Genomic DNA, 26,319 nt, shown 5'->3' with positions numbered 1-26,319 from the left:
ATTAAAAGTTGGTACCAAAACAATTCTATTAATTGGTCCCTACAAAAGATTTTGTGCAAAAGGTAGGGAGACTCTTTGGATTTGCTCTATTATTTCTGTTTTAGTGGACCCACTTTGTTCCCTCCACTCCACTCGACTCTAATATTATGATTATGAAAAAAATTCCTAATGTTTAGCCACTTCTTCATTTGAAAATAATATTTGGACAAAAATATCTCCCAATTGAAAAGTCATTATCAGGATCAAAATAACATAATGTTATGCAAAAGTCAATAATTCTAAACCTTAAACGATGATAAAACTAAGAAAACTATACTTTAAAAAGATATGATATTTCAATATAATTTGCTACGAGAAAATTAATATAAAGGAAAGCATTAAAACTGTTGAAGCGAAAATCTCTCCGATTACTATGTAGATTTTATTATGAAAAGAAAAATTCTAAAGTTCAATGACTTTTCCTCTAAGTTCAAATTTTAATTATGATAAAATTTTATTAAAATAGAAAATTTAAATTTTAGATATGAAACTTCAACACAATGTATTTCATAACAATATTTTAATAACTTAATAAATGATGACTATTTTTGAATTAACAAGTCCCAAAAGTAGACAAACCGCACTATTTTTGCATTAAAAATTTGTGACGTGGGGGATGTCTTTACGTTAAATTCTTTTTTATTTTTTGGGTGATGACTGATGACATTATTTTCTATGTGAAGTCAAACAGCAAATGGAATGTAGATTCCTATTTATTCCTCACTTTTCTCCCATTATGGAACTCCAACTTGTTTCGAATACTCTCTCCATTTTAATTTGTTTGTATTTTAAAAAATATATTCGAGTGAAATTGAATTCCTATATAAAAGGTCAACTAAGTTTATGGAAATTGTATTTTAAATAGATGTTTTATTTTACTTGTCACTGTTTGACTTGACACACTCACTAAGAGTAAAACATGGGGAAAAAATTTTCTTTTCTTAATATGTCAAAAGTAATAAATAAAAATAAAAATATATTTTAGGAATAAGTAACAAGGAAAAGTGAACGGAAGAAGTATTTATAAGTAATTTTGAATAATTATTTATAGTAATATGAGCAACTAATATAGGACGATTGGAGTAATACATTTGATTCTATATAACTCAAGAAAACAAATTAAACATAATAACTCTGTCAATGGATCTCCCATATGAAACCAAGCATAGCTCAAAATGGGTCTTAGCTTTGGGATCATAACAAAATATTTGGGCTTATAGGGAATGCTTTAATGGGCTTTCAACTTTTGGACATTCCACACCTTTGTTACCAGTGTTGAATAACCAAGCCCAATTTAAACTAAGCCCGCCTATCAATAATAAAAAAAAAAGAGGTTGATTTATGCAAAATGTCCATTTTTAGGCCTTATTTAGATTTTGTTGACTATTTTTGAAAGTTGTGCAAATATAGACTTTAATAAATTATCCTTTCATAAATGGTTAGATTTAGGTCTAAAGTTTGCTCATATATTTATCAACCTCATAAACAAAGCATTAAGTTGTTTAACGTTTGCAAATTGCAATATTTTAGATCATGATTTAACGTTTTCTGTTAAGATTTTCATTTCGTTCAAGATCTTTAGACCATAGCCTAAAAAGTCCATACATCATAAGCAAAAAATAAAAAAATGATCTACTCAATTATATTAAAAATATACAAAATTATATGTATCTTATAATATATAGCTAACATTTAATTTTCATACGTCACATACTTTTCCAACAAATAATGTGCATTAAACCATCCTTCGTCTAAGATGGATAAACTTATTGAGACAATAGTTTATTTTAATCATGAAAAGTAAGGTACATCATGGGTTTAAACTAATTGTTCTCCATTCTAAAATACTACAATTATGTCGGCTACATCATTTTTTGATTTTGTTGAAAAGTAAGTTTGTCCAATTATTATAGATTATCTAGATATTTGGAACTAATATATCTTGATTACTTTATTAATTACATTAAGATCTTTTATGCAATTAAAAATTTCTTTCTAATATGACAACATCTTTGTGACTTTTACAACTATTTTATGTTTTTCTTTGTCTTTAATATCAAAATGACTTTTTAAACTTCATAAAACATGTATTACTTAATAGTCAAACTTGAAAAAAAAAATACATTTCATGATTGCATAAAGATATTAAAAGCATCATTGCTAGAGTTTAATATGATTATACGTTTAAGGAAGCAAAAAGAGACCACATTTTTTAAAAAAAATAATAAATATTCTAAATTCTTAAAGCGTTTATATTTGATGGTGACTTAATTTTTGAAACGAAGGTTTTGAGAAGGTGGTTTTTGGTAAATGTGACTCGAATATCTCTGTTTTAATTAATTTATGTGTCATATTGTCTTATTTTAGCTTCAATAAAATGATTCATAGTTACATAAATATCTATGAAATTATACCTTATTTCGATCATAAAATTGAAAATTCCTCCTTAGACTTTACACCTAATCAAATAGGGGAAGATGTAGTTATTTAGGTACATATTTTATTTAAACACTATACTTTCAACACAAAGCATAAATTTATTAATATTATAATAATAAATATTAGATATGAACCATAATTTTCAAAATACAATAAATTTAATACTAAAATTCTTAAAAAATAAACTCATAAAATTTAAATACTGAATTCAAGTCTGCAATTAACCATGCCACAGACATTAAAACAAAGAAATAAAATCTTGTTTAACCCAAACAAATAAGATTCCAATTTCTTTGAAAATTCTTTTGTTTTTCCCTTGAACTTTCCTTTGAAAATTCTTTTGTTTTTTCCCTTGAACTTTCCTTTGATAAGTCAATTTTTGTAATAGTAAGTAAAGAAGAAATAATACGATATGACTGATATGTTTGGTAAATAAGGCAAGAAACTCGTCCGCTTAATATATAACGAGCCGTGACTTCGGATGAACCTAATAATTTTTGTTTAGATTCTATATTTGTAATGGAAAATTCACCAAAATCTATAAATATTTAATTGTGAATCCAGTAATTAAGACACATTAGAGATTCATTGATAAGTTCAAAACTCATAAACTTTAAATCTTGACTCCGCCTATAATTACATTAAAGTGAATTACCTCTTATCAACATTTTTCAGCTACCCTAATAATTTGGTCACCAATATAGGAGTAGTATTGTGACTTTTAGATGATACATAAAATTGAGTAACTTGAATTTGATGAAAAAAAACAAGCAAACTCCAGTTATCTTGTCATTTATGAAAAGTAAGATTAATCTTTTTAATAATGAAAGATTGAATAAAGTGAAATAGACTAATATGCACGATTACAAGTAAATTGAAGTCGATTATATAAATCTTGTTTATATCATTTTATTTAAATTAGGCTTGATATAACATTTCAAAGAAGGGTTGATAACATCGTTGATCTCTAATTTATTGTAATTTATTAGGGAGTTCTAATTAACTATTTCATGATTTAATCACCCATGTACTATCTTAGCAGTATTATTTAGTAGTCACATACTTTCTTATTGATGTATATATTTGTTAATGTATTTACTTTGTACTTTGCTATTTTAATGTCATATATTTTTTGTAATCCTACTTCAAAAAAAAAAAAAAATCTTTTGAGTTGACGATCTATCATAAACAAATTTTCTACTTCACAAGTTACAAAAATAGAAATAAAGTTAATGTGCATCCTACCATCTCCAAATTTTACTTGTGCGATTACACTAAAATTATTGTTATAGTATTACATTAAGTTCGTATCATCACTTCATATTTGAGGACAATATACTCTTAAAAATAGTCTAAATATAACCTTTTTACCATATAAAGAGATCAACGATATGCTCTCTTTATCTCAAAATAAGTATTGCTTTTACAAAATTATCCCAAAATAAGTATCACTTTAAGAATTCAAGATAATGAATAGTAATTTTCAACTATACTCTTATATTTAAGAATTGTCTCTTCTTAATAATGTCCAATTCTCGTAAAACATCTAATAAGTAAGAATAATTTAATAAATTACTCCCTCTATTTTATATTAATTGAATTTAAGATATTTTTTATTGTTCAAAATTCAAGATAAACGTTTGAATTTTTTCCCCATATTTTCTCTTTTCTTTAATGAAGTTTTATATTTTCTAAATGATAAATTATATTATTTTGGAATAGACAAAAAGGCAAAAGTAAAAAGTGGGGTTTAATTTTTTTTTAATTTTAATTTTTTTAAAAAAATTGATATGCATTACCTCATAAATTTAATTATTATTTTTATTTATAAGCATAAAAATGAATTAAATCACACATATTTCGGGATGATTTTTTTTAAAAAATTTATCAATAATTGAGTATAAAGTAAACATATTGAAAATAGCGTGGAATTTCACATTTATTATTTGTTCATGAATTTCGAGGAGTTTCATACTCTCACGCATTAGTCGTTGCCACGTACAATTTTCCAAAAGAAAGAATAAATCAATGGTCTTTCCCGATTCCCACATTAATTATTAATAATGAATATGTACGACTCTTATAATATTCCATCTATCCGTTCGTTTTTATTTGTCTCATATTAATTTGTCATGATATTTTAAAAAATAAAATAATAATTTATTATATCATTATTTAATTAAATATAAAAATTAATAATTTAAAAAATGCATTTGAAAAATGAGGGTGGTTAATAATTAAAGTAAATTATGAATTAAATGTTCATTTGGTTCGAGGAATAAAAGATAACTAATTTCAGGATTAATTTTAAGATGATTTTATCTGATGTTTGATTAGAATTCGTAGAATAACTTATTTCGAGATTAATTATTTGGGATTGTAGTGTTATTTTTATTCCATATTAAGGTTGAAATAATAATTCGGATAACTAATCTGGAAATAACTTGTTCTTTAATCAAACAGACACTAAGTGATATAAATTATAATTTGGTTTTCAAATTGGACATTTATTTTTAGTATAATGAATAAGTAAAAGTGGACGAAGCAAGTATAGTTTATAATAATAATATTCCATCTGTTCACTTTTACTATTCCAAAAATAATTTTTTACTTTTAATTGTCACTTTTAACATATCAATAAAAAATATTTTTTTTTCATATTTCACTTTTAATGTTAAGGCATAATACATGAACGTGCTTTTTAAATTGGACTCACATATCATCTATGCCCTCTAACTTTGGGTGTACACAAACAGTCACTTAAATTTATATAAAGTTGAACAAATAGATATATGCGTCCTACATGTAATACTACATGACAATTCACATCCTACGTGATGTTTTGCGTATATTATGTCACGTTGAACATATGTGTCTATTTATTTAATTTTATACAAATTTAAGTGTTTATTTGTGTACATTCAAAATTGAAGAACATAAATACTAGCTAAAATCAAGTTAAAAAACATATTTATATATTAAATCTATTATTATTATATCTAATATTAATTACTTATTTATCGGAATATTTTTAAAGATGTAATATTAAACATGATTAATAGATATAATCCCAAATTGAATGGAGAGAAATAAAAATGAATTGTAAGGTTAAGTGCCCAAACGCTTTTGCCTCTTCTTCCCTCCTACCCACCTAAGCCCACCCCCAAAAAAACCTTTTCACCGTTTTTCTTCACTTTCTGACTCATCACCCAATTCAATCACACAGGTAACAATCTATACGTACACAAATCCTATCTCTATACCTTCTGCTTTCAATCGTCGTCTTCTTCATCTCTGAGATTTACAGTATGCTTATCCACTGTTTATTTTGTTATTTACAGCTTCAATTCGACTTCGTAGTTTTTTTTTTTAAAAAAAAATTCGGAATTTTTTAGCTTATTATATGGAATTATGGAGATTATGTTGTTGTTTTCGTGAATTTTGGATTTGAATTTTGTTGTTTTTGGATCATTTTGATGTGTTGGATTGGAAATAGGGCTTGTTGTGTTAGTTTAATGGCGATTGAGTAGCTTTACTTTTGGTCAGCTGCCGTTTACTGGTGTTATATCGATTTCTAAGTTAAAATTCAATTCATGAGTATTTATGTTTATATATAGACTGGATTTTGGCGGTGTGATTGATCCGCGAGAGAGTAGATTCAAAAATTTGAGTTGTCTTTGGTGCTTTACAGATGAGCTTTGGACATCGAAAGGTCATGAAATGCACTTTTGTTTAGTTGTTGTACTATTAAGCTTATTATGAGTTTCTTTCAGTTCTCTTGTAGAATTTTGTAAGCTCGCGGAAACGTAATGTTGTCAAGGGTCAAAGGCACGTCAATAGATTAGTATGAGCTTGATGAGTTTTATAGTTAGCAGTTACTGATCCAGATTGTGGTTTCATTTGATTTCAATCATATATAAACGAAGTCCAAATTTCTTGGTTTCGGATGGCTTAGAGACTTAGACATATCAGTAAGTTTAAATGGCGATGTGTTGCTTTACTTTGGTATTGCGGAGAGGTCAGCTGACTACAATATACAAACGAAGTCCAAATTTCTTGGTTTCGGATGGCTTAGAGACATAGTCATATCAGTAAGTTTAATGGTGATGAGTAGCTTTACTTTGGTATTGGGGAGAGGTCAGCTGCCGTTTATGTCCAAATTTCTTGGTTTCGGATGGCTTAGAAACCTAGTCATATTTAGCAAGTTTAATGGCTATGAGAAGCTTTACTTTGGTATTGGGGAGAGGTCAGCTGCTGTTTACCATTTACAAACGAAGTCCAAATTTCTTGCTTCAGATGGTAGACTTAGTCATATCAGTAAGATTGTAACTTATCTTGGAACCTTTCTTTGACCTTGTGTCCTAAGGAATTGCTTTCCAGTATTAGTGAACTCTTGTGGAACCAGCTCACAGTAATAAATGCACATATAACTTGGTTTATAACAAAAGATTGCTAGTAATTGATTGAAGATCCTAGAAAGAGATGAGGATAAACCTAAAATAACATGAAGGGAAGCTTATTCAAAAATGCTACAACCTCCCACAATCATGCGGACTTAGCTAAATACCGAACACAGTATAAGCAATGTAACCTCATAGGAATTACCAACTTGTTGGGATCAAGGTTTAATTGTTGTTGTTACACTTGTATTAGATCTGGGCGGAGAAAAGTGTGAGATTTAGACCCTCTAGTTTTAGAAAACCTATAATTTGTCTTAAATAACAAGTTGGTTAACAATATGTAAATAATAACATGGACTCGAATAGAGCGGATTCTTAATCATAACTAGTTTAGGATTGAGACATGGTGGTTGTTTGTTTATTCATAGAAGAGATGTCATGACTAATTTGGTGCAATCTCTGTAACTTTTGCTTCTGAATTGAAAGTCAATCTCTACTTTTTCTCTCATTAGAATTTTCTTTCTGTTTCAATAAATGGCACAATTATTTTTATAACAACTAAGAGTGCTGGAAATTCTGTACTGCAGAGCAAAGGTATGAAAACAAAAGCTTATCCCTTTCTAAACCTGTAGGGACTCTAATAGCTCTAGAAGTGATTCTGCTTCATTTACAAGTTCCATTCTAAATTTAAAAAAAATAACAAAGAAGTTGTTGTTGGCCTTTAGTCTGGATGGAATCTTATTTATCTTCAAATCACCGCATGTTCCTCTCTTTCCAAACTGTCCACCAGATACAAGCTGGTGTTGTGTTCCCCCACTTCGCCCTTCTTCTATCAGCTCCTACTCTATTCAGCTTCAAAAAGGAGTATTGCGGCCCATTGTCCATTTGATGCCCGAAAAACTCAAAAAAGCTGCCATGGAGGTATTGAGGGCCATGGTCCATTTATAGTTAGTTAATTAGGATTACAACTCTAATTCTATGCTGGATCTCCATTGTAATCCATATTTAGTTAATTAGAGTTACAACTCCTATTCAACACTGGCTTCTCCATTCTGATCCAATCGATTACCTGAAAGTGTGGAACACGTGAAAGGTATCACATTTAATTTGCTAGGTCACTACAAATGTAGTACAACCATGGGACTTTGATTGTATATCACCATCACATAAGCTGAAATGTTGAGATATAATTTCGTGGCATAATTTTGGTGGTTGTGCTTAGTGATACATATTTCTTTGTCATGATTTGCTGTATTTTTCATAAATTTCCGAACTGGTCTCTCCTATAAATAGATTGTCTGGTCTCTGTTAGCGAGTAATTTGTGACAAACAATTATAATTGCTGCTTCTAGCTCTCATAACAGTGCTTTCTCGTAATCATTTTGTTAACGTGCACCCTAGTGTATGATGTAATATCCTTCTGCCTGCTATATTTTTTCTTTTTCTGCCTGCTATATATTGGAAGCATTCCTTTGATTGGTACTTTTATGGTCAATATAGAGGCCACGCCTACTTTCTTTGGTTGTTAAATCTGCTGCATCGCATAATTGATACTTAGTCTGATGTAATGCCGCAGAGAGAAAAATGAGCCAGGAGTTAACCACTTCAGTGGGGTTGACCTGATAAATTATCAAAAATGGGTAATTGTTGCTGTTGCTGTTGTGCTTCAAAAGGAGTGGAATTGAACGGTTCACCATCATTTTATCGCGTAAGTGATATATCCCTATACCAGATGCCATTTACCTTCTTTTAATTTCTGAATATTCCGATTACAGCATTCTGGCTCAAAGTCCCTTGGAAGGTTGAAATTTATTGTTAGAGGAGAAATTCAGTTCTATCCCCTTTGTTTCTCTTGTTGTTTTTAGCTAAAACCATGCCAACTCTACTTATCAGAATTTTAGTATGCTCCAAAAAATTTGAACAGGGAAAAACTAGTAAAACTGGTGTGCTAATTTAGGAACTTAGTGTCTGCAAGTTAAATGAATTAGGACACTAACAGATACTGTCAGATTTCTGTCCAGGGAGTATACACGTTGGGGAAGCATTACTGTATGCGTTGTTCATGCTTCGTTGGTTGATAAACCTGGTTCTGAACCTCCATGTTGCATGCCGTGACATAATGTAATAACCTTGGATATATTTAAGTAGACTGTTTATTATTTAATATAGGGTTCCAATCCTTTTTTTCCCCCTCTTATTTCCCTCATCCATTATATGCTGGCTATGAGCACTTCCCAGAAAGCGCCTTTTATTTTCTACTGCAGTTTTCTTTGTAGTATGTTTGGTTATCAGTTCATTCCATTAGCAAAATCTTTATTTTTGTCTCTTGTTTTTAAGATTTTGCAAGAGGTTTAATATGATTTTTTGGAAGTCAATCCACTATATGGTCCCAAATGTATGCAAATGCTTCATTGTCTTGGATATTGGGCAGTATACTGGTCCTTGGCAGAGAAGCTGGTCTATTATCAATTATCATAGTGCTGTCAGCAGCCTGTTTAGTCAGGAAAGAGGATTAGGTAAAGAGAGAAGGGGTTGGATATTAGAGGATGATTACAAGTATTAGTAAGTACTAAGTAGTAACCAAAGTTCGCTACTACATTCTGATTGCTCTCTGTAGTTGAAGATTGTAGTCCTTTCCATTTTAATGGGACTGCTTTACAATGTTTATGTATTTGTGCTGTGCCCAAATGGATTTATGTTACTTTAAAATTTTCTGCAGTATCCTACAGTGCCAGAAGAGCGCGAACCTTTGTCATCTCATCATGTCACAGCTGCAGCATTCTCCCCTGCGCTTTTGGTTGATACAAATCTGGATACCTCAAGTCCTGACACTTACAGACCACCTCCGATGCCAATGCCTTATGAAACATATGAGGGAAGGCCCAGGACTCCACCAGGTAATCGAGATGGCATCAAGAACGAGGCAGCAGTTCAAGTAACAAACAGTGAAACTGGTGGTGCATTGAACTCAGCAGACGCTGCCGAAGCTGTAGACAAGGATAAAAAGGAGTCTGAAGGCAATGTGCAAACCGCAGATATCCAGCTTGATGCAATTAAGGAAGTGGAAGATGAACTTGAGAAGTCTGAGGAACTCAAAAAATCCAATGTACCTGTGGTTTTGCCACCACAAGAAGAGTGTCCCATCTGTCTTGAAGGTGAGAAATAGCTTCAAGCACTGTTGCTCCCAACTCCCTGCTTGTAGCTTCAACTAGAAACTGTACAATGACTGTACTCCTCGTTGCAGAATATGATGCTGAGAATCCAAAAATGAGCACAAAATGCGAGCATCAGTTTCATCTTTCATGCATTCTTGAATGGATGGAGAGAAGTGACACCTGCCCCGTCTGTGATCAGGTTTGTTTCAAATTGTAATAACCTCAACTAAATTGTTGACTGGTAAAATGAACTACCACTACAAATCATTATCCTTTTCTCTTTGGTTGTAGGAAACGGTTTTTAATCCTGCAATTGATGAATAGCAACAAGAATTCCGCCTATAGGTGGTTGGTTGCAGTGACTTTTGTTGTATGTCAAGAAGTGTTGTTCAATACTTTGTCCATGGTAGTTTTACAGCTTTAGCCATAGTTTCTTCACATGTTTCCTTCATATGTTTGCGTCAAATCGTTAAGCTTGGATGTGGGAATAATTAGGACAATGATTGAAAAGGTTATGAAAAAAGAGGAAAAAAAGAGAGATTGGTTTCAATACATCGCATAGGTTCATTTCCATTGTGAATATCCTTTTTTTTTTAATCCGCGATATATAGGCATTTCTCAATTTGCAGATTTTTTGTGCTTTTCTGTATCTCTTACCTTAGAGACAAGAGTCTTTTTTTATTTTGGTGTCAGTTGATAATGAATTGGTAGCTCCATTTTCTATGCTTGTAAATATGCAGATAGTATAGGAACAACTCCATTTTTGTGTACAAACACCACACATAAGCATTGAATTTTTTTGCAGTTTTGCATTTGTTTTACGTACAAAGTTTCTCATACGTAGCCTTAATGTATATAAAGCATCACCAGGGGGTTGATCTTGTCCTATTCGTTTCTCTGTCTTTTTGTGATATTCGAGATTTTAGCTTCGAGTTTCGATGAGTAATATAATTTACAGCTTCAAGACTATGATATAATGGTTACCTTTACTTATCTATCTGCTTCCACTTAAATACTAGACTTGTTCATTGTGCTCTTTGAACTGGGATGGGCCGGGCCTGAACTGAGACGGTTGGGACGGATGGCCCGTCCCATTTAACAGCCTTATTAGTGCAGGATGGTTGAAGACTTTTCCAGTTATAGGAGAAATTGACTGATTGAGTGCAAAATTGCTTTCTCCTAAGCTTTACAACAACAACAAAAAAAAATCATTTTATGTTTGGCATTGAAATTTTATAAACAAACTAAAATGCAAAAAATATTTTATTTTTATTAGGAATATTATTGCTACAAGAACTTTAATCATGGTAAACATTACCAGCCAATTCATAATTATAATGAAAACGAATTTTGACAAAAATCTAATGATGGCTTAACATGTGACTTGTCGGGTAATTTGTAATTTAAGAATAGGTCCAAGATAATATCAAAATAGGAAATTTATCTAAACGAATTAGGATTTATTGTAAGGAAGTTTAGTTATTGTATTGGATCGAATTTTGAAAGTTCGGTATTTTGTATGTATTTTTGATTATTGAATTATCAGAATTGAATTTTGAGAATATCGAATCGAATATCGGACTTTCAGCCCTAATGAATTGTTTGTCATATATATATGTAACATTAATGAGTGATTTGAATATCTTGATTGACCTATACTTAAAAATTCAGTGTTAAAGCTTGAGAGTGGAGATCTAATATGATTTCTCTGATCTAACATGTCAAATGTTGGTAAATTATGAGCTTATCTTATCAAAATATTTTTTCTTTCAATACATAATTATTGTAGCAAAGTGAGATTTATCGGACGAACTTTGAAAATTTGGTATTTAATGTTTACTTCAATTACCGATTATTGAAACCCGACTTTGAAAATATCGACCGCCCACCCTCCCTATTTAAAGTACTAAATATGGGATATAAATTAAATTTTGATATAGTTACCTATAGAATTAAATCTGAGAAATTAATTTTTCTCCCTTATCTGACTGGTTATATCCATGCACAACTAAGTTTATAATTTAGGAGAAAAGTTTTCCTTTTTCAACGATCAATTTATTATCAGATTCGAGTGAATAAATACTGAAAATTATTCAATATAATCTCACAAGACGCAGACCTTGTGAAGGTAGAGAGATTTTTTCGAAAGATTTTTTATTCAAGTAAAGTATATTAAAACAGATTTAAGTTTTACCGCAAATACTAGTCCACAAATTACTATTACATGTTTTTCATATGAAAAATGAAGAAAATTTCAATTTTATATAATTAACCAGGATTTTCTTAATTTATTCTTAGGAAATCAAAAAGTGATAAGTATTTCTAGGAAATAGAATATTGTTCCTATTTATTTTATTGGGGCAAGTACATAAGTAATCATTTTAGTGAAATATTGATAATGGAATGACCACATAAAATCAAACGATTAATTGTAGCCAAAATATTTATATTATACACTTTATATATACATTTATCATAAACTTTATACATATTATATACATTTTTATCAGTAGCCATAGTAGCCATTGTAAATTTGTAATCCCCACGCTCATTATTTTTGTGTGTATAATTTGCGTATAATAAGCATATACTTGTTTTACTATAATTTATCTTTAGATTAGGTCTAAAGTGTATTTCGACTCATATAGTTCAAAGGCGAGTCATTTAAATTGCCGACAATCACATCATGTTTTTTCCCTTTTTATTAACGACTTTTTATGTAATATATTGAACGGTTTAAATTAATCTCTCTTAATCTATTTTTACTTGTCCATTATAATAAAAATAGATATCCATTTTAACTTGTCACAGTTTGAAAAAGCAAGAGACAGTTTATCTTTTATATCTATTTTACTCTTATTATCAAGTTCTATTCATTTTTCAATATTTAGAGGATTTATAATAATTACAGGTGATATGATAAAATTGCTATTTTATTTATTACTTCTTAAGAATTGAGCTAAATCAAACATGAACATGTAAACATGGACGAAAAGAGTATATTAAATCAATACTAAATTTCCTTTTATTTCCTTAAATCATTATTACTTTAACACGAGTGCTACACATTTTATACTTTTAGTTAATTATAAAAGAATTATTTAATAAGTACATGTTTTGAGTAATTTAAGTGTACAATAGATAAAAGGTTGGGTAAAACTGTGAAAATAAATTATATGGACAATTTTAGAGTGCCGTCGGCTAAAACCTAAAAAGATCGAAGAAAGTAATTTATTACTTTTCATATTTTATTACTTAGTAATTATGACAATTTTATTTTTAAAATAATTGAGAAACTACTACCCGAATTAATACGAGAACTTCTAGGTTTAACTCTCCTTGTTTAATGATAACAAAATTATCCCGAGATTATAATAACTATAAAATTATGATTCCTTATTCAATATAAGGTAGTAAATAATAATAAAATTCTGATTTAAAATATTATCGTTATTAGATCAGAATTTTTTACCTATCTTATATTGAATAAGCAGATGGAGATAGATATAAAAAACTAGAACTAACAAAATTATGACTAGTACAATAACAGACACCAACAAGCCTGAACCCTCAAAAGCAAGGGAACATTCTACTACCTACTAACTTTCTACCTTAATATGCAACCTCCACACCCTTCTATCTAAGATTATGCCCTCGATAATCTGAAATTGCGCCATGTTCATTCTAATCATCTCTTCCTATTGCTTTTTCGGCCTACCTTTATCTCTCTTCACGTCTACTGCATCCAACCTCTCGCACCTCTTTACTGGGTTGTCTGCGCATCTCCGCTTCACATATCCAAATCATAGCAATCTCACTTCTCTCATCTTGTCTACCACGGAGGTCACTCCTACCTTATCCCGAATAATCTAATTCCTAATTTATAACTCCTAGTATGCCCAAACATTTATTTTAGCATCCTCATTTCTGCAGCATGCATCTTTTGAACATGTGAGTTCTTAACTAGCCAGCATTTTGCCCCATACAACAATATCGATCTAATCAACACTCTATGAAACTTAACTTTAAATTTTGCTAGTACCTTTGTATAACACAAAACTCCGGAGGCAAGCCTTAACTTCACTATGCCACACCAATATGATGTGCGATATATCATTGTTGATGTCCCACTTTTTTGGATTACAGAGATTTAAGAAGCCGTTTAAATTGGTTTATAAGCTGCGTATAAGCTGTTTTTAGCTTTTTTTGAGTGTTTGGCTGGCCAACTTAAAGTCATTTTGTGCTTAAAATAAGCCCCAATAAATAGTTGGGTTTATTTGGATGAACTTATTTTAAGCAGTTTACAAGTTGAAAATAATTTATAAATCAACAAAAAAGTTGGCCTGTACCTATTTTTTTTTTAACTTATAAATAATTTTCAACTTATAAGCTGCTTAAAAATAAGTCAATCCAAACAGGGTATTAATGAGAATTGTGAGATTTGACGAGGTTTAACTCTCTTCTTTTAGTTGTATCAAAATAGATTACAAAATTATTTAGAGATTATACCTAGTATTGTTATCCCACATTCAACATCATATAGTGAATAATATAAGTGTTTGAATTAAAATTTTATCGATATTATTAACTATGTAATATTATGATCAAATGCGGAATAAATGTAATCCAAATTTTATATTAACTATGTAGTATTGTTATCCCGCATTCAACATCATATAGTGAATAATATAAGTTTTTGATCAAAATTTTTATCGATATTATTAACTACGTAATATTATCATCAAATGCGGAATAAATATAACCCAAATTTTATATTTGCACAAGAATACTGATAACCAAACGACTTATTTTTTTTGAGAAATTCAATAATTTTGATATGCCATTTTTTGGTTTCTTTTGAAACTCTTATAAATAGGGTATTTAGGGATGTTCACGGATCGATTTGGGTTGGTTATTGATCAAAATCAAAACCAAATTAATTTAGTCAGTTTTAATTTAAAATTATTAAAATCAAACCAAACCAAATAAAATATATATCCATCGGTTTGGTTTCGGTTATCAACAATACACAAAAATAAAAGAAAAGATTCATTCAAAAGAGAGAAAAAGACAAAAATTCATTCAAAAAAGTAAATTATCGTCGTGCCATTTTGGATCTTATAATTCTTATACTAGAACTTTAATTATGTTTAACTTCCTGCTTATATTGTTAGTTAATCCAATATACTAAACAACATAAACTTACTGAATAATGCATAAGCTAATGAAATAGTTGTATAAATAAAAGACGTATCATACCTTACTATTTTAAATTAATGTATTGTATTTTTTTGCATAAAAAAGTGTTCATAAAAAAAAATATATATAATTTGACGGTTCGATTCGGTTATTTCTTGGATTTTTTTGAACAAAACCATAACCAAACCAAATATTATCGATTTTTAAGAATGTAAAACCAAACCAAATAAAAAATAGATTTATTTGATCGACTTGATTTGATTTCTCAGTTTGGATCAGTTTTTACCCAAACCGTGAACACCCCTAAGGGTATTATTTTCAAAATTGACTAATCCAACGGTAACTAAATATTTTTCATCATTCTCATTATATACCTTATATTTTTCTACTATTTTCTACATTATTTAAATGTTAGGGTTTATTATATTTAGGTAATTTGACTATTACTTACTATTCTTAATTTATTTATCCTATTTTTTTCTTTAATCCGTTTGAAATATATTTTTTTCTTTGTGATAACTTCTTAATTTTAATTTTCTACATGTCATGTTTAAAATCACAAGATCTGCATATCTTTAATTTAAAATCATGAAGTTCAATTTTTTTCCTTAAATTCCGTACCAAGTCAGAACATGACAAACAAAGTAAAACGAGAAAAATATTTACTACAGTATCATTTTCCCACAAAATTAATCCTTTTTATTTTACTTTAATTTTTTTTCTACATCTGCATTTTGTCTAAATTCACAAAATCTCAGACATCAAAAAACCCTTTATAAGCAAAACAGAACTATTATTTTCCTCCTTTTTGCAATCAAAGAAAAAAAAAGGTGGCTGTCGGCTTGAAGGAATTTTATCAAACACCACTTGAAAAAAGGTACTAATTAATTTCAATAAAACATGTTTGTATAGATTGAATTGTTTCTTTTATTTTTGCTTTATGTTTTTGTTTTTCTCTCTTGGATTCTTTTTATGTACATAGGAATTAGACATTTTGTTTAATTTAGTTTGTGCTTGATAAAATAATTTTATGTGTTTGAGGGGATAGATTCAAAATGATTCTATTTGTTTGAGGGTAGATTTTGAATGATCCTTTAAAAATTCTTTTGAGCGATTGAATTCTCTTTAAAAATGATTTTCCCCCTCTTTGTCAATTATTTAATAAGCTATAACTATTAGATCTTATAAAAGCGATGAATTCTTATTTAAACTGTCCTAAATTTTATATCAAATCACAACATAACTTCCTTTTATTCCCCAAGTCATTATTAGAGTATGATTTATGAGTATCATATATGGAGAAGATGTTTTTCTTCTTCTGATTTTACATTTACTAATACCAACAAGAAGGAAAAAACAAAAAAAAACTACCCTAGGATAAAGGAGACGAAAAGGGGGAAAAGAGAAAAAAAGATATATGGAATAATTTATTCCTTTTTCTTTTAAAATTAATGTTATTAAATAAAGTTATTTATAGTACTAGTATTTTATGTACTTAGTAATTACTATGTCAATTTTGTTTCAACACAATTAATAAATTAATATTCAAATTTTTAGACTAGAGTCGTGAGATTTAACTCTATACTTTTAATTTTTTCAAAATAAGATCATAAAATTATCTGAAAAGTGTAATAATTCTAGGATTTATAGTTTTAGGGTTAGTATCCTGTATCCGATATGAGATAATAAATGATTATAAGATTTTGACCTAATTTTATCGATATTAGTTAATACTTATAATCAAATACAATATAAAAGTAATCACTAATTTCTATATCAACAACGCAAATACTAATCTCGGTAACCAAACGATCTTATAAAGTTAATTTGTTATTAAAGAAATTTCTTAACAAGTAGGTTAACGTTTTAAATGACAATAAAAAGATAAAAGAAAGTGATTTATACAATTATTTTATCTACTTAGTAATTGTGTCAATTTTTGTTTACAATAAATAAGAAGATAATATTGAAAATAATAAGATGAGAATTACAAGGTTTAACATTCCTCTTCTAGTCTTTTTCAAGATTGGTTATAAAATTATTCAGTAATTATAATAATTTTAGAATTATAATTCCGTATTCAGTATAAAATATCAAATAAAAATAATAGAGTACGACGATTGTTCACTCTTTCTCTCACTTGTGGTGAGCCTTAAAGAAAATCCGTAAAAAAGAACAGTAAATATTAATAGGTCTAAGATTTTATTGGTGTTAGCTAATACAATATATTTGTTTTTCTCTTGGTTCTTTTTATGTACACTGGAATTAGTCACTTTGTTTAATTTAGTTTGTGCTTGATAAAATAATTTTATGTGTTCGAGGGGTAGAATTAAAACAATCATATATGTTTGAGGGTATATTTAAAATGATCCTATATACTTGAGGGTAGACTCAGAATGATATTTTAAAATTATTTTTGACTAATTTTGAAAATTATTTTATTTTCCTCTTCGTTAATTATTTAATAAACTCTGATTATTAAATCTTATGAAAGCGACAAATTTTTATTTAAACTATCCTAATTTTATACCAAATCACAACATAACTTCCTTTTAAGTCATTAATATGATTTATGAGTAGGGAGAAGATGTTTTTCTTCTTCTGATTTTACCTTAACTAATCCCAAGAAGAAGAAATAAACTAGAAAAAACAACCCTAGGATAAAAGAGAAAAGGGGGGAAAAGAGAAAAAAGTGAGATGGAATAATTTATTTATTTATCTTTTAAAATTAATGTTATTAAATAAAGTAATTTATATTAATAGTATTTCATCTACTTAGTAATTACTATGTCTATTTTATTTCAAAACAATTGAAAAATTGATAGTCAAAATTTTAGACTAGAGTCATGAATTTCAACTCTCTTCTTTTAATCTTTTCAAAATAAAATCATAAATTTATCCTGAAATTGTAATAATTCTAGGATTTATAATTTTAGAGTTATATCAAAAACGTAATACTAATCTCGATAACCAAACGATCCCATAAAATTAATTTTCTATTAAAGAAATTTCATTATGAGTAGATTAAAGTATTTAAACGATAATTAAAAAATCGAAGAAAGTAATTTATAGAATTTTTTATCTACTTAGTAATTATGTAGATTTTATTTTAAAATAATTAAGAAACTAATATCCAAAACTATAAGACGAGAATTATCAGGTTTAACATTCCTCTTTTAGTTTTTCCAAGATAGCTACCAAATCATTCAATAATTCTAATAATTTTAGAATCATTACCATGTATTTAATATGAGATAGCAAATAATAAAATATAATAGTCATTCAATTGGTTGATCACCCTCTGTTCTTCACTTATGGTGAGGGACCGGTTTCCATTTTCCAACCCTAAAAAAAGAGTAAATAGTAACGGAGGTAAGATTTTATCGATATTAACTAATACTAGATTTTACCAAATCATTCAGTAATTATACTAATTTGAAAATTATTTTCTCCTATTTAATATGAGATAGTAAATAATAGAGTATGATCATTGCTCAGTTGGTTGATCATCTTCCATTCCTCACTTGTGTTGAGGATTCGAACCTATTCCCCAATCCCCCAAATCCTAATTTATTTTAAAAGAGAGTAAATAATAACAGGTGGTTGAACACTTTTCGTCCCTCACTAGGGTTGAGGGATTCGATCCAATTCTCGATCCCCAAACCCTAATTATTTTTTATTAAAAAAGAGAGTAAATAATAATAGGTGTCAGATTTTGTCGATATTAGCTAATACACATAACCCTCACTTGTGTTGAGGGATCCGATCCCATTCCCCGATCTCCCAAATCATAAACTTTTTTTTCAAAAGAGAGTAAATAATAACAGGTGTGAGATTTTATCGATATTAACTAATACACATAATTAATACAATATATGTGTAATTTCAAATTTTATATCGAAATTATTAACCTGATCCCGATAACCAAACCACCACATATAATCTAATGGTGATAATCAAATCTCATGATGTGGTTAAGACACAAGGGGATGGACCAAACAATATTTTTTTCATTATATAATTTCTTTGTATATTCCTCTACCATTTTCTACAATATTTTTAAATAATTTCTTTTTAGGGTTCATTGGTATTTAGATTGTCAGTACTAGTTCCTTATTATACTATCATTTTCCCGACAAAATTAATCCCTTTTTTCTTTCTTAGTTTAATTTGTTTTCTCCCTGAATGTTTTGTGCAAATTCACAAAAACCTCAAACATCAAAAACCCCTTTAAACACACCTGTCAACACCATTTTCTTGAGCTGTCAAAAAACCAGGTGATTGATTCCGTTCATTATAATCTGAGACTGTGGGGTTCTTGTATTTTTCACCATTGATGACTGTTCAAGAAAAAAACCAACATTAGAAAATGAAAAGGTGGTGGTGGGCTTGATGGAATTTTATAAAACATCAATTGAAGAGGTAAATAATTCCAATAAAAAGAACCCCTTTTTCAGTTTTCATGTGTATATATATATATATATATATATATGGAATTAGTCATTTCTTGATTAATGTATGTTGTTCTTGAAAACCCCAGAAAAAGGTGTAATCTTTTTGTGTTAATGGAACTTAGGTTGAATAGAGTTTTATAAGCATTCATATGGCCTCTTTTTTTGGGGGGGTCTATGGATTTAGTCATTTTTTTTTATTAATTGATGTTGGTTGTGCTTGAAAACCCAGAAAAGGTACAATCTTTTCGTGTTGATGGAAGAATGGACGAGTTTAAATGGTGACTTTATGGTTTTTAAAGGAAATAGATTGAGTGATTTTGCTATAGATTCTGGTAAGAATAGGCTTAGGAGCTTGTTTGATCGAGCTCTTGCAGTTTTTCTCAGTGAGAAATCTGAGAAAAAAGGTGTAAGGACTCTTCCAGTTTTGACTGGTAGTGGGAAGCCTCTAGATTTGTTTAAACTCTTCTGGATTGTGAGGGAAAAAGGTGGTTATGATCTGGTTTCGTGCAAGAACTTGTGGGGTTATGTTGCAGAGCATTGCGGGTTAGATACTGGGGCTGTTGCGTCTGTGAAGTTGGCTTATGCTAAGTATTTGAGTGAATTTGATCATTGGCTACGACCAGTACTTAAAGATGGGAACTTGGTGGAAGGAGAGGGTGGTGTTATTCGGAAACTTGATTTATTGTTGAAGGAGTTGGAGACAAAGTTTAGTGATTTGTTTCCTTCTAAAAATGGTTGCAAGGAAGAGCTTATTTGTAAGGTCAATAATCAGGTTGATTTTGAAATGTTTACTGCTCAAAGTGTCAATGAAACTAATGATTACTCAGAGCACAGAAGTTGCAATGCTGAACACAGGAAGCATAAACTTAACAATGGTGATGAAAGGCTTGTTTGTAAGATGGCCAATGACACAGTCTTCTTGGTATCTACCGAGGGGATTGTTGAGAAAATCATACATCGAGCACCTGATGATGACGAAAAATTAGCCCAGGATGGTAAAAATAATACAACATCTACCAGAGAGGTTATTCAGGGAGCCGTTGCTAAGATGATTGGCATGGCAGAAAAAGAGAACAATGACAAAGAAACCTTTTCCGTTCTGAATGGTTCTGATACTACTGCGGCATCGGGCAAGAGTGTTATTGATGACGTAATTGCTTCTCGTAAGAGAAAAAGAGAATCTCCATGTTTCTCCTTAATGTTAAATTGGGTTAAACACGCGGCAAAACATTCTAATGATCCTGAAATTGGAGAAGTTCCTAACTCTTCGAAGTGGAAAGGTCATACAGGCAACGAGTTCTGGTTCCAGGCCTTGTCGGTTAGGGAAGCACTGCTGAAGAAAAGCCATATTGATACGGATGCAGAGGAAGCTAACCCTCAGGTATTTATTTGCTTTATCCTTATTCAATCTAATTGGAGTAATTGACGGATGTGTTTTTTCAGTATTGCTTTATCTTCAATGATTTCTTGTAGCACTAGCTAATTGCTTCTTACATGCCAAGGACCTTTCAATAATCAAGACTAGATAGGCGTTGCAACCTTGCTATAATTTATAATCATTCACTTGTCACAAATTAGCTAAGTTGCTAAAAATAGAGTTATAAAACCTAAATTATAGGATATTATGGAAAAACTTGAGGAGAAAATATTGTTTAAGAGGAGAATGTTGGAAGGAGATAAAAGGATAAAGAGCGAGAGAGAAATTTCTATATACTAGGCATTCTATTTTCTTCAATTTCACCTAAGCTTTTGTTTTGATTACAAAAACCATTAAATCTGTCCGAACTTTCCCCGTCGATTTTGGTCAAAGTACCCAAAATCAGTAGACCAGATCGGGTGCTGATCCCACATTCATCACCAAAAGTGAAGAGTCCGAGCAACTTAGCAACTTAGCCAAAATGGTAAAGGGGTTCATCACTTCATCATTTCTTGTAACAAATTTAATGAAAATGACATTTAACTCGGCATGCGCCCTTCTTTTAGAATTTCCCACCTCCCTTTTCCTGGTTCTCTCTCCATTTCTTAAAAAATAGTTGCACCTTTCTTTTTTTCGATTTGATTCTTTTGTTATTTGGGTTGGAAGGTGCTTTGTTGACAGGGTATTTAGCTTATGTTTCGACATTTTGAATTAAACTACGACTTCTTTTTACTTTTTGAATCAAATTCTTTATTTTCAGTTTTTAGTCAAGTAGTTGCAATTTAATTTCAAGTGATTAAATTTAAATATTGTTTAGTGGATGAAAAATGGAAAACTTTTTAATCCTGATCCATGTTGTAACATTATTTTTAAATCCATTCAATTTGTTTTTTCAAATTAATCCCGCGGATGCATATAATTCAGAAAAATAATTACTATTTTGGGGAACACTTTCAATTTGTCGTCCTCTTGTTCGATGTGCGTGAATTGTGTGATATAGGACCAGCAGTTCATTCATAGCACTCATCTGACTTAAGTAAGCCATCCGTGCTTAAGGACTTTCCCTTGTCAATGATCACTTATACACATATATTTATGTGTATGTGTATTTAATGGTTAGTGACCCCCCCCCCCCAAAAAAAAAAAAAAAAAAAGTTTCTTTGAAAGTTTTAGAGCTAATCCAGAAGTTTTTATAAGCGAAATAGTACTTTTTTGCCAAATAAATCTATAAGATCGGGATATGTATTATAGATGTTAGGTATCCCACATTCATTGAAGAATGCATTGTTGTCGACTTATACGATCTTGTCATAGTTCTTGAGGTTGAGTCAGGTCCCTGCTTCAGTTTTTAACATGGTATTAGAGCCCAACTCATCCAATCCTCTTCTCATGCGCGAGTTTTTGGGATCGAGTTAAACCTTAGGTTCATTTTCTCAATGATAGTCACATATCATTGCCTTGTTGAGACAATGTTTAATTATTTGCCAATTTTCCTGACTCTGTTATGCTTGTAAATCTTTCTTCTAAAACATACAGTATAAGGCTCTCCACTATGGCAGACTTAAACTTCTGCTACTGCTGATACATTCACCACCTAAAAATTTATGTGAATCTAACTGTGTGATTTGTTTTGTCACACGTCTTTTCCTGCTTGTCAAAAATTTGATCTTGTACGATGTGTCTTTGTATGACGTCTCAAGTATCAATTTATTGAGAGCAATTTGTTGTCCATTTTTTCATGATGTAATCAACAGAAGAAGCAGAGGATGCAGCCGTCCATGTATGAAGAAGAAAAACTTAACAATCAGCCTGCAGAAAAACTAAGATGCAGCAAAAGGATCCCCGCTTCACAAAAACACATTCTTTGTAGAGGTTGCAGCTCATGTCCGACCTCTCGAAATAAAGTTGAAACTCATCAGAAGAAAGAAGATGGTATTGCGCCAGATCCTACAAGAATTGCGCCAGATCTTACCAGTGTTGAGGTATCAGTACCAGAAAAAACTAAAGCTTCCAATGATCAGCCAATATACTCTGAAGCTTTCGTGGGTCCTCTCTACCAAGCTGAAGTCCCTGAATGGACTGGGGTGATTTCTGAGAGCGATTCCAAGTGGTTAGGCACACGAATGTGGCCTCCAGAAGTGGAAAAAACAAATTCTTTGGTTGTGTTAGATCCTATCGGAAAGGGAAGACAAAGTTCATGTGGTTGTCCATTTCCGCAATCTACTGAATGCAACAGGTTCCATATTGCAGAGAAGAGGTTTAAATTGAAGCTTGAGCTTGGTACTTTGTTCTTCCGGTGGAGGTTTGACCGCATGGGGGAGGAAGTTTCGCTTTCATGGACAGCTAAGGAGGAAGAAAGGTTCAAAGCTTCGGTTAGGTCAAGTGCTTCATCAAAAAACAAATTGTGGAAGAACTATAAGAGACTATTCCCATCCAAGACTAGGAATATGTTGGTTAGCTATTACTTCAATGTATTCCTTATCAAGCGTCGGAGCTATCAAAACCGGGTTACTCCAAAAGACCTCGATAGCGATGATGATGAGAAAGAGTTTGGATGTGTCGGTGGCGGTTTTGGTGACATTGCAGTTCGTGTACCACCCTTCAGGCCTTCACTGACATGCAGCCAGAATAAGGTATGCACTGATCTGCAGTGACATGTCATGAACTTTGAAGCTTCTGTTCTACTTGGTATCAGCAAATATGTTTTCTTGAACACAGCAGGCAGTTATTACAACTTTGCTTGACAATTTTGATAGACTAATTGAGTGCAGTTGGTGGTAAGTTGGATAATACTAGTGGTGATTTGGTATTGAAGGTCTCATCTGGTTGAAGATCAAGTGAGATGGAGCAAGTCAAATATTACTTAGTAGACTGAAGTGAATTATCTTGCTAGGTAAAGATATTTCTAGACTATTGGCAAATAGTGCATTATCATAGTTTAAACAAGTTACATACAAGGATTCAAAGTTTTCTTTAATGTTGTTTGAAGTGGAATGTGCTGTTTAGACAAGATCACTTTTGATCTTAGTAGCACATATGATAGGTTAAAATGAAAGAATGTTGCTTGAGGCACTATCTTTTTTCTTCCTCAATATTTTCATCATGGCTTTTACTCTTGCATTTCTTTCAAAACTATTTTTCAAAATGATTTTTCTTTGAGTCGAGGGTCTATCGAAAACAATATTTCTACTCCACAAAGGTAGGATTAAGGTTTTCGTAGATTTGCCCTCCTCATACTTCACTTGTGGAATTACACTGAAAGTGTTTGATCAATATAAAACTATTTTTATATTATTTTGACTACAAATCCTATTTAGACATAAATTAAATAAATTTGATTTCCTACTCCCATTTTAAATTATTCTTCCAACATTTTCTTGTAATTCAAAGTTTTGTTTCTTTTTTTTTTTAAAAAAAATGGCTGTGTTGGAGCACTTTTTTCAACCTTCAATTGTTGAACCACTTTTCTTCAATCTTCAATTATTGATGCGCTTTTGATCAACCTTCATTTGTTGAATCACTTTTCTTCAACCTTCATTGTTGGAGCATGTCACTCCTACTTCTAATTATTAGAGCATTTTTCTCCAGCTTCTGATTTTATTGAAGCATTTATGTTCAACTTGTGTTGATACACTTTATTACTAACACTCAATTTTTGCTGAAGCGTTTATATCCAACACTCATTTGTATTTTATCACCAACACTCAATTTTATTGAAATACTTGTCTCCAACTCCTGCTGACGCCCTTTATCACCAACACCTAATTTTATTAAAACACTTGTTTCCAACTCTCATTAATACACAGTGTCACTAATTTCATTATTTTTGTTACCCTATTCTCCAACTTTTTGAGAAGAGTTCATAATTCTGTGATGAGACTTGATGTACACTTCATTTTCCTACCTATTTAAATATTTTTAATTTTAGTGATCCAATTGAACAAAGTATATGCATCAAACTTTTTGTATGAAACAACAATAATATATTCACCGTAATTCCACAAATAAGGTTTGAAGAGGGTGGAGTGTACGTAGATCTTACCTCTACTGTTATAAGGTAGAGAAATTTCCGATACACTCTCGACTCTCCTTATATATGAAACATGACATTATTTTAGCATATACTTTTTAATATTTCTTCATGATTGAGCTAAATAAAAATTTAAGAAAATCTTAAATTAAAGATGGTAAAATAAAACATGTTATAAAATTCATATAGTCGAGGGGTAGTTTTTGTTGTTTCATACTATCAGCTCTACCAGTAGCAACATGACTGATTTGTATGGTATTAAAATGATATTCGAAATAAGTTTGTTAACTATATAAGGAAAACGTTATTTTCTTCTCTTTTTTTTTTACCCTTTTTTAAATTTTTAAATTTTTTCTTTTTTCTTTTTCCTTTTTTAATATTGAGTTGCAATTTGAGAAAACATTTTTCCACTAAAATCCTAGTATTATTTTAATTGACCAGTCCAAAGCACGTGGACTTTTGTTTCCTCATCCTCATTCTTCAAACGTTATTTCCTAAATCCTATAAAACGAAGGGAAATATGTTGTGTATGTAATAACAATAATAGCTATAATATGCTTAGGGTAATTTAATAACCGTAGGGGTGTACATAGATCGGTTTGGTTTGATTTTTCGTTAAAAAATAATCAAATCAATTATGTTAGTTTATTAAATTTATAAACCAAATCAAACCAATCTAGTGTCGGTTATTTCGATTTCAGTTTTACTCGGTTCTTTTGATTTTTGTTTTTTTTTAATTTTTTTATAATTACACCGTGATGGAAACATAGATCAAATTGAAGAGGTTGTGTTCTTGATCGTGAGATCTAATGTCGCACTTGAAGTTCTCAATTGAAGGTCGTTTTCGGATCGTGTTATTATATTGTTTAATAACATCTCAAAAACACTTGAATAAATAAAATCGAAAAAAATAAGATGTACAATGTCATCTTCAAGACATAGTCTTAAGAAAACATATCAAAAACTCACGAAAGACACAACACATGTCAATTTTTTAGTCAAATTACAAGCCCAAATATGAAACAATATATGTAAACATTGAAAGTTTTAAACTAATTTAAAAAATACTTACAAAACATATTATAATTAATATTTTTTTGTGTATAAAAAAATAAAATTATATATGCATTATGTCGGTTTGGTTTAGATTCGGTTTGACTTTTTTCTATTAATACCAAACCAAACC

General features: G+C 30.2%; 2 protein-coding genes across 4 annotated transcripts; both read left to right on the top strand.

Moving 5' to 3' along the window:
• The first annotated feature begins 5,583 nt into the window (after nucleotides 1-5,583).
• On the top strand, nucleotides 5,584-10,854 carry LOC129890076 (probable E3 ubiquitin-protein ligase RHB1A). 2 transcript variants are annotated; one of them, XM_055965600.1, is made up of 5 exons: nucleotides 5,584-5,704; nucleotides 8,455-8,586; nucleotides 9,598-10,033; nucleotides 10,123-10,232; nucleotides 10,325-10,854. In XM_055965600.1, the coding sequence occupies exons 2-5, from the start codon at nucleotides 8,515-8,517 to the stop codon at nucleotides 10,355-10,357; spliced, it is 651 nt and encodes a 216-aa protein (XP_055821575.1). In that variant the 5' UTR covers nucleotides 5,584-5,704; nucleotides 8,455-8,514; the 3' UTR covers nucleotides 10,358-10,854. The 2 variants fall into 2 exon arrangements, with proteins under 2 accessions (XP_055821575.1, XP_055821576.1); XM_055965601.1 differs by having other exon boundaries at nucleotides 5,584-5,784.
• Nucleotides 10,855-19,313: 8,459 nt separating this feature from the next.
• LOC129890075 (AT-rich interactive domain-containing protein 2-like) lies at nucleotides 19,314-24,178 on the top strand. Of its 2 annotated transcripts, none has more exons than XM_055965599.1 (3): nucleotides 19,314-19,654; nucleotides 19,921-21,067; nucleotides 22,858-24,178. In XM_055965599.1, exons 2-3 carry the CDS (start codon nucleotides 19,940-19,942, stop codon nucleotides 23,755-23,757), a joined length of 2,028 nt encoding a protein of 675 aa, XP_055821574.1. In that variant the 5' UTR covers nucleotides 19,314-19,654; nucleotides 19,921-19,939; the 3' UTR covers nucleotides 23,758-24,178. The 2 variants fall into 2 exon arrangements, with proteins under 2 accessions (XP_055821574.1, XP_055821573.1); XM_055965598.1 differs by having other exon boundaries at nucleotides 19,916-21,067.
• The last annotated feature ends 2,141 nt before the right edge of the window (nucleotides 24,179-26,319 follow it).

The sequence above is a fragment of the Solanum dulcamara genome, chromosome 5, assembly GCF_947179165.1.
Source record: "Solanum dulcamara chromosome 5, daSolDulc1.2, whole genome shotgun sequence".
In the NCBI taxonomy this organism is placed as follows: domain Eukaryota; kingdom Viridiplantae; phylum Streptophyta; class Magnoliopsida; order Solanales; family Solanaceae; genus Solanum; species Solanum dulcamara.
This window is presented reverse-complemented; position numbering and strand designations above follow the sequence as displayed.

Excerpts from the sequence above, each read along its gene's own strand:
- LOC129890075 (XM_055965598.1), top strand. The coding sequence starts at position 19,625 with ATGGAATTTTATAAAACATCAATTGAAGAG. Across the intron at positions 19,655-19,915 it reads ATAAAACATCAATTGAAGAG|AAAAGGTACAATCTTTTCGT; the intron begins GTAAATAATTCC and ends TTGAAAACCCAG. Across the intron at positions 21,068-22,857 it reads CAGAGGAAGCTAACCCTCAG|AAGAAGCAGAGGATGCAGCC; the intron begins GTATTTATTTGC and ends TGTAATCAACAG.
- LOC129890076 (XM_055965600.1), top strand. The coding sequence starts at position 8,515 with ATGGGTAATTGTTGCTGTTGCTGTTGTGCTTCAAAAGGAGTGGAATTG. Across the intron at positions 8,587-9,597 it reads GTTCACCATCATTTTATCGC|TATCCTACAGTGCCAGAAGA; the intron begins GTAAGTGATATA and ends AATTTTCTGCAG. Across the intron at positions 10,034-10,122 it reads GTGTCCCATCTGTCTTGAAG|AATATGATGCTGAGAATCCA; the intron begins GTGAGAAATAGC and ends TCCTCGTTGCAG.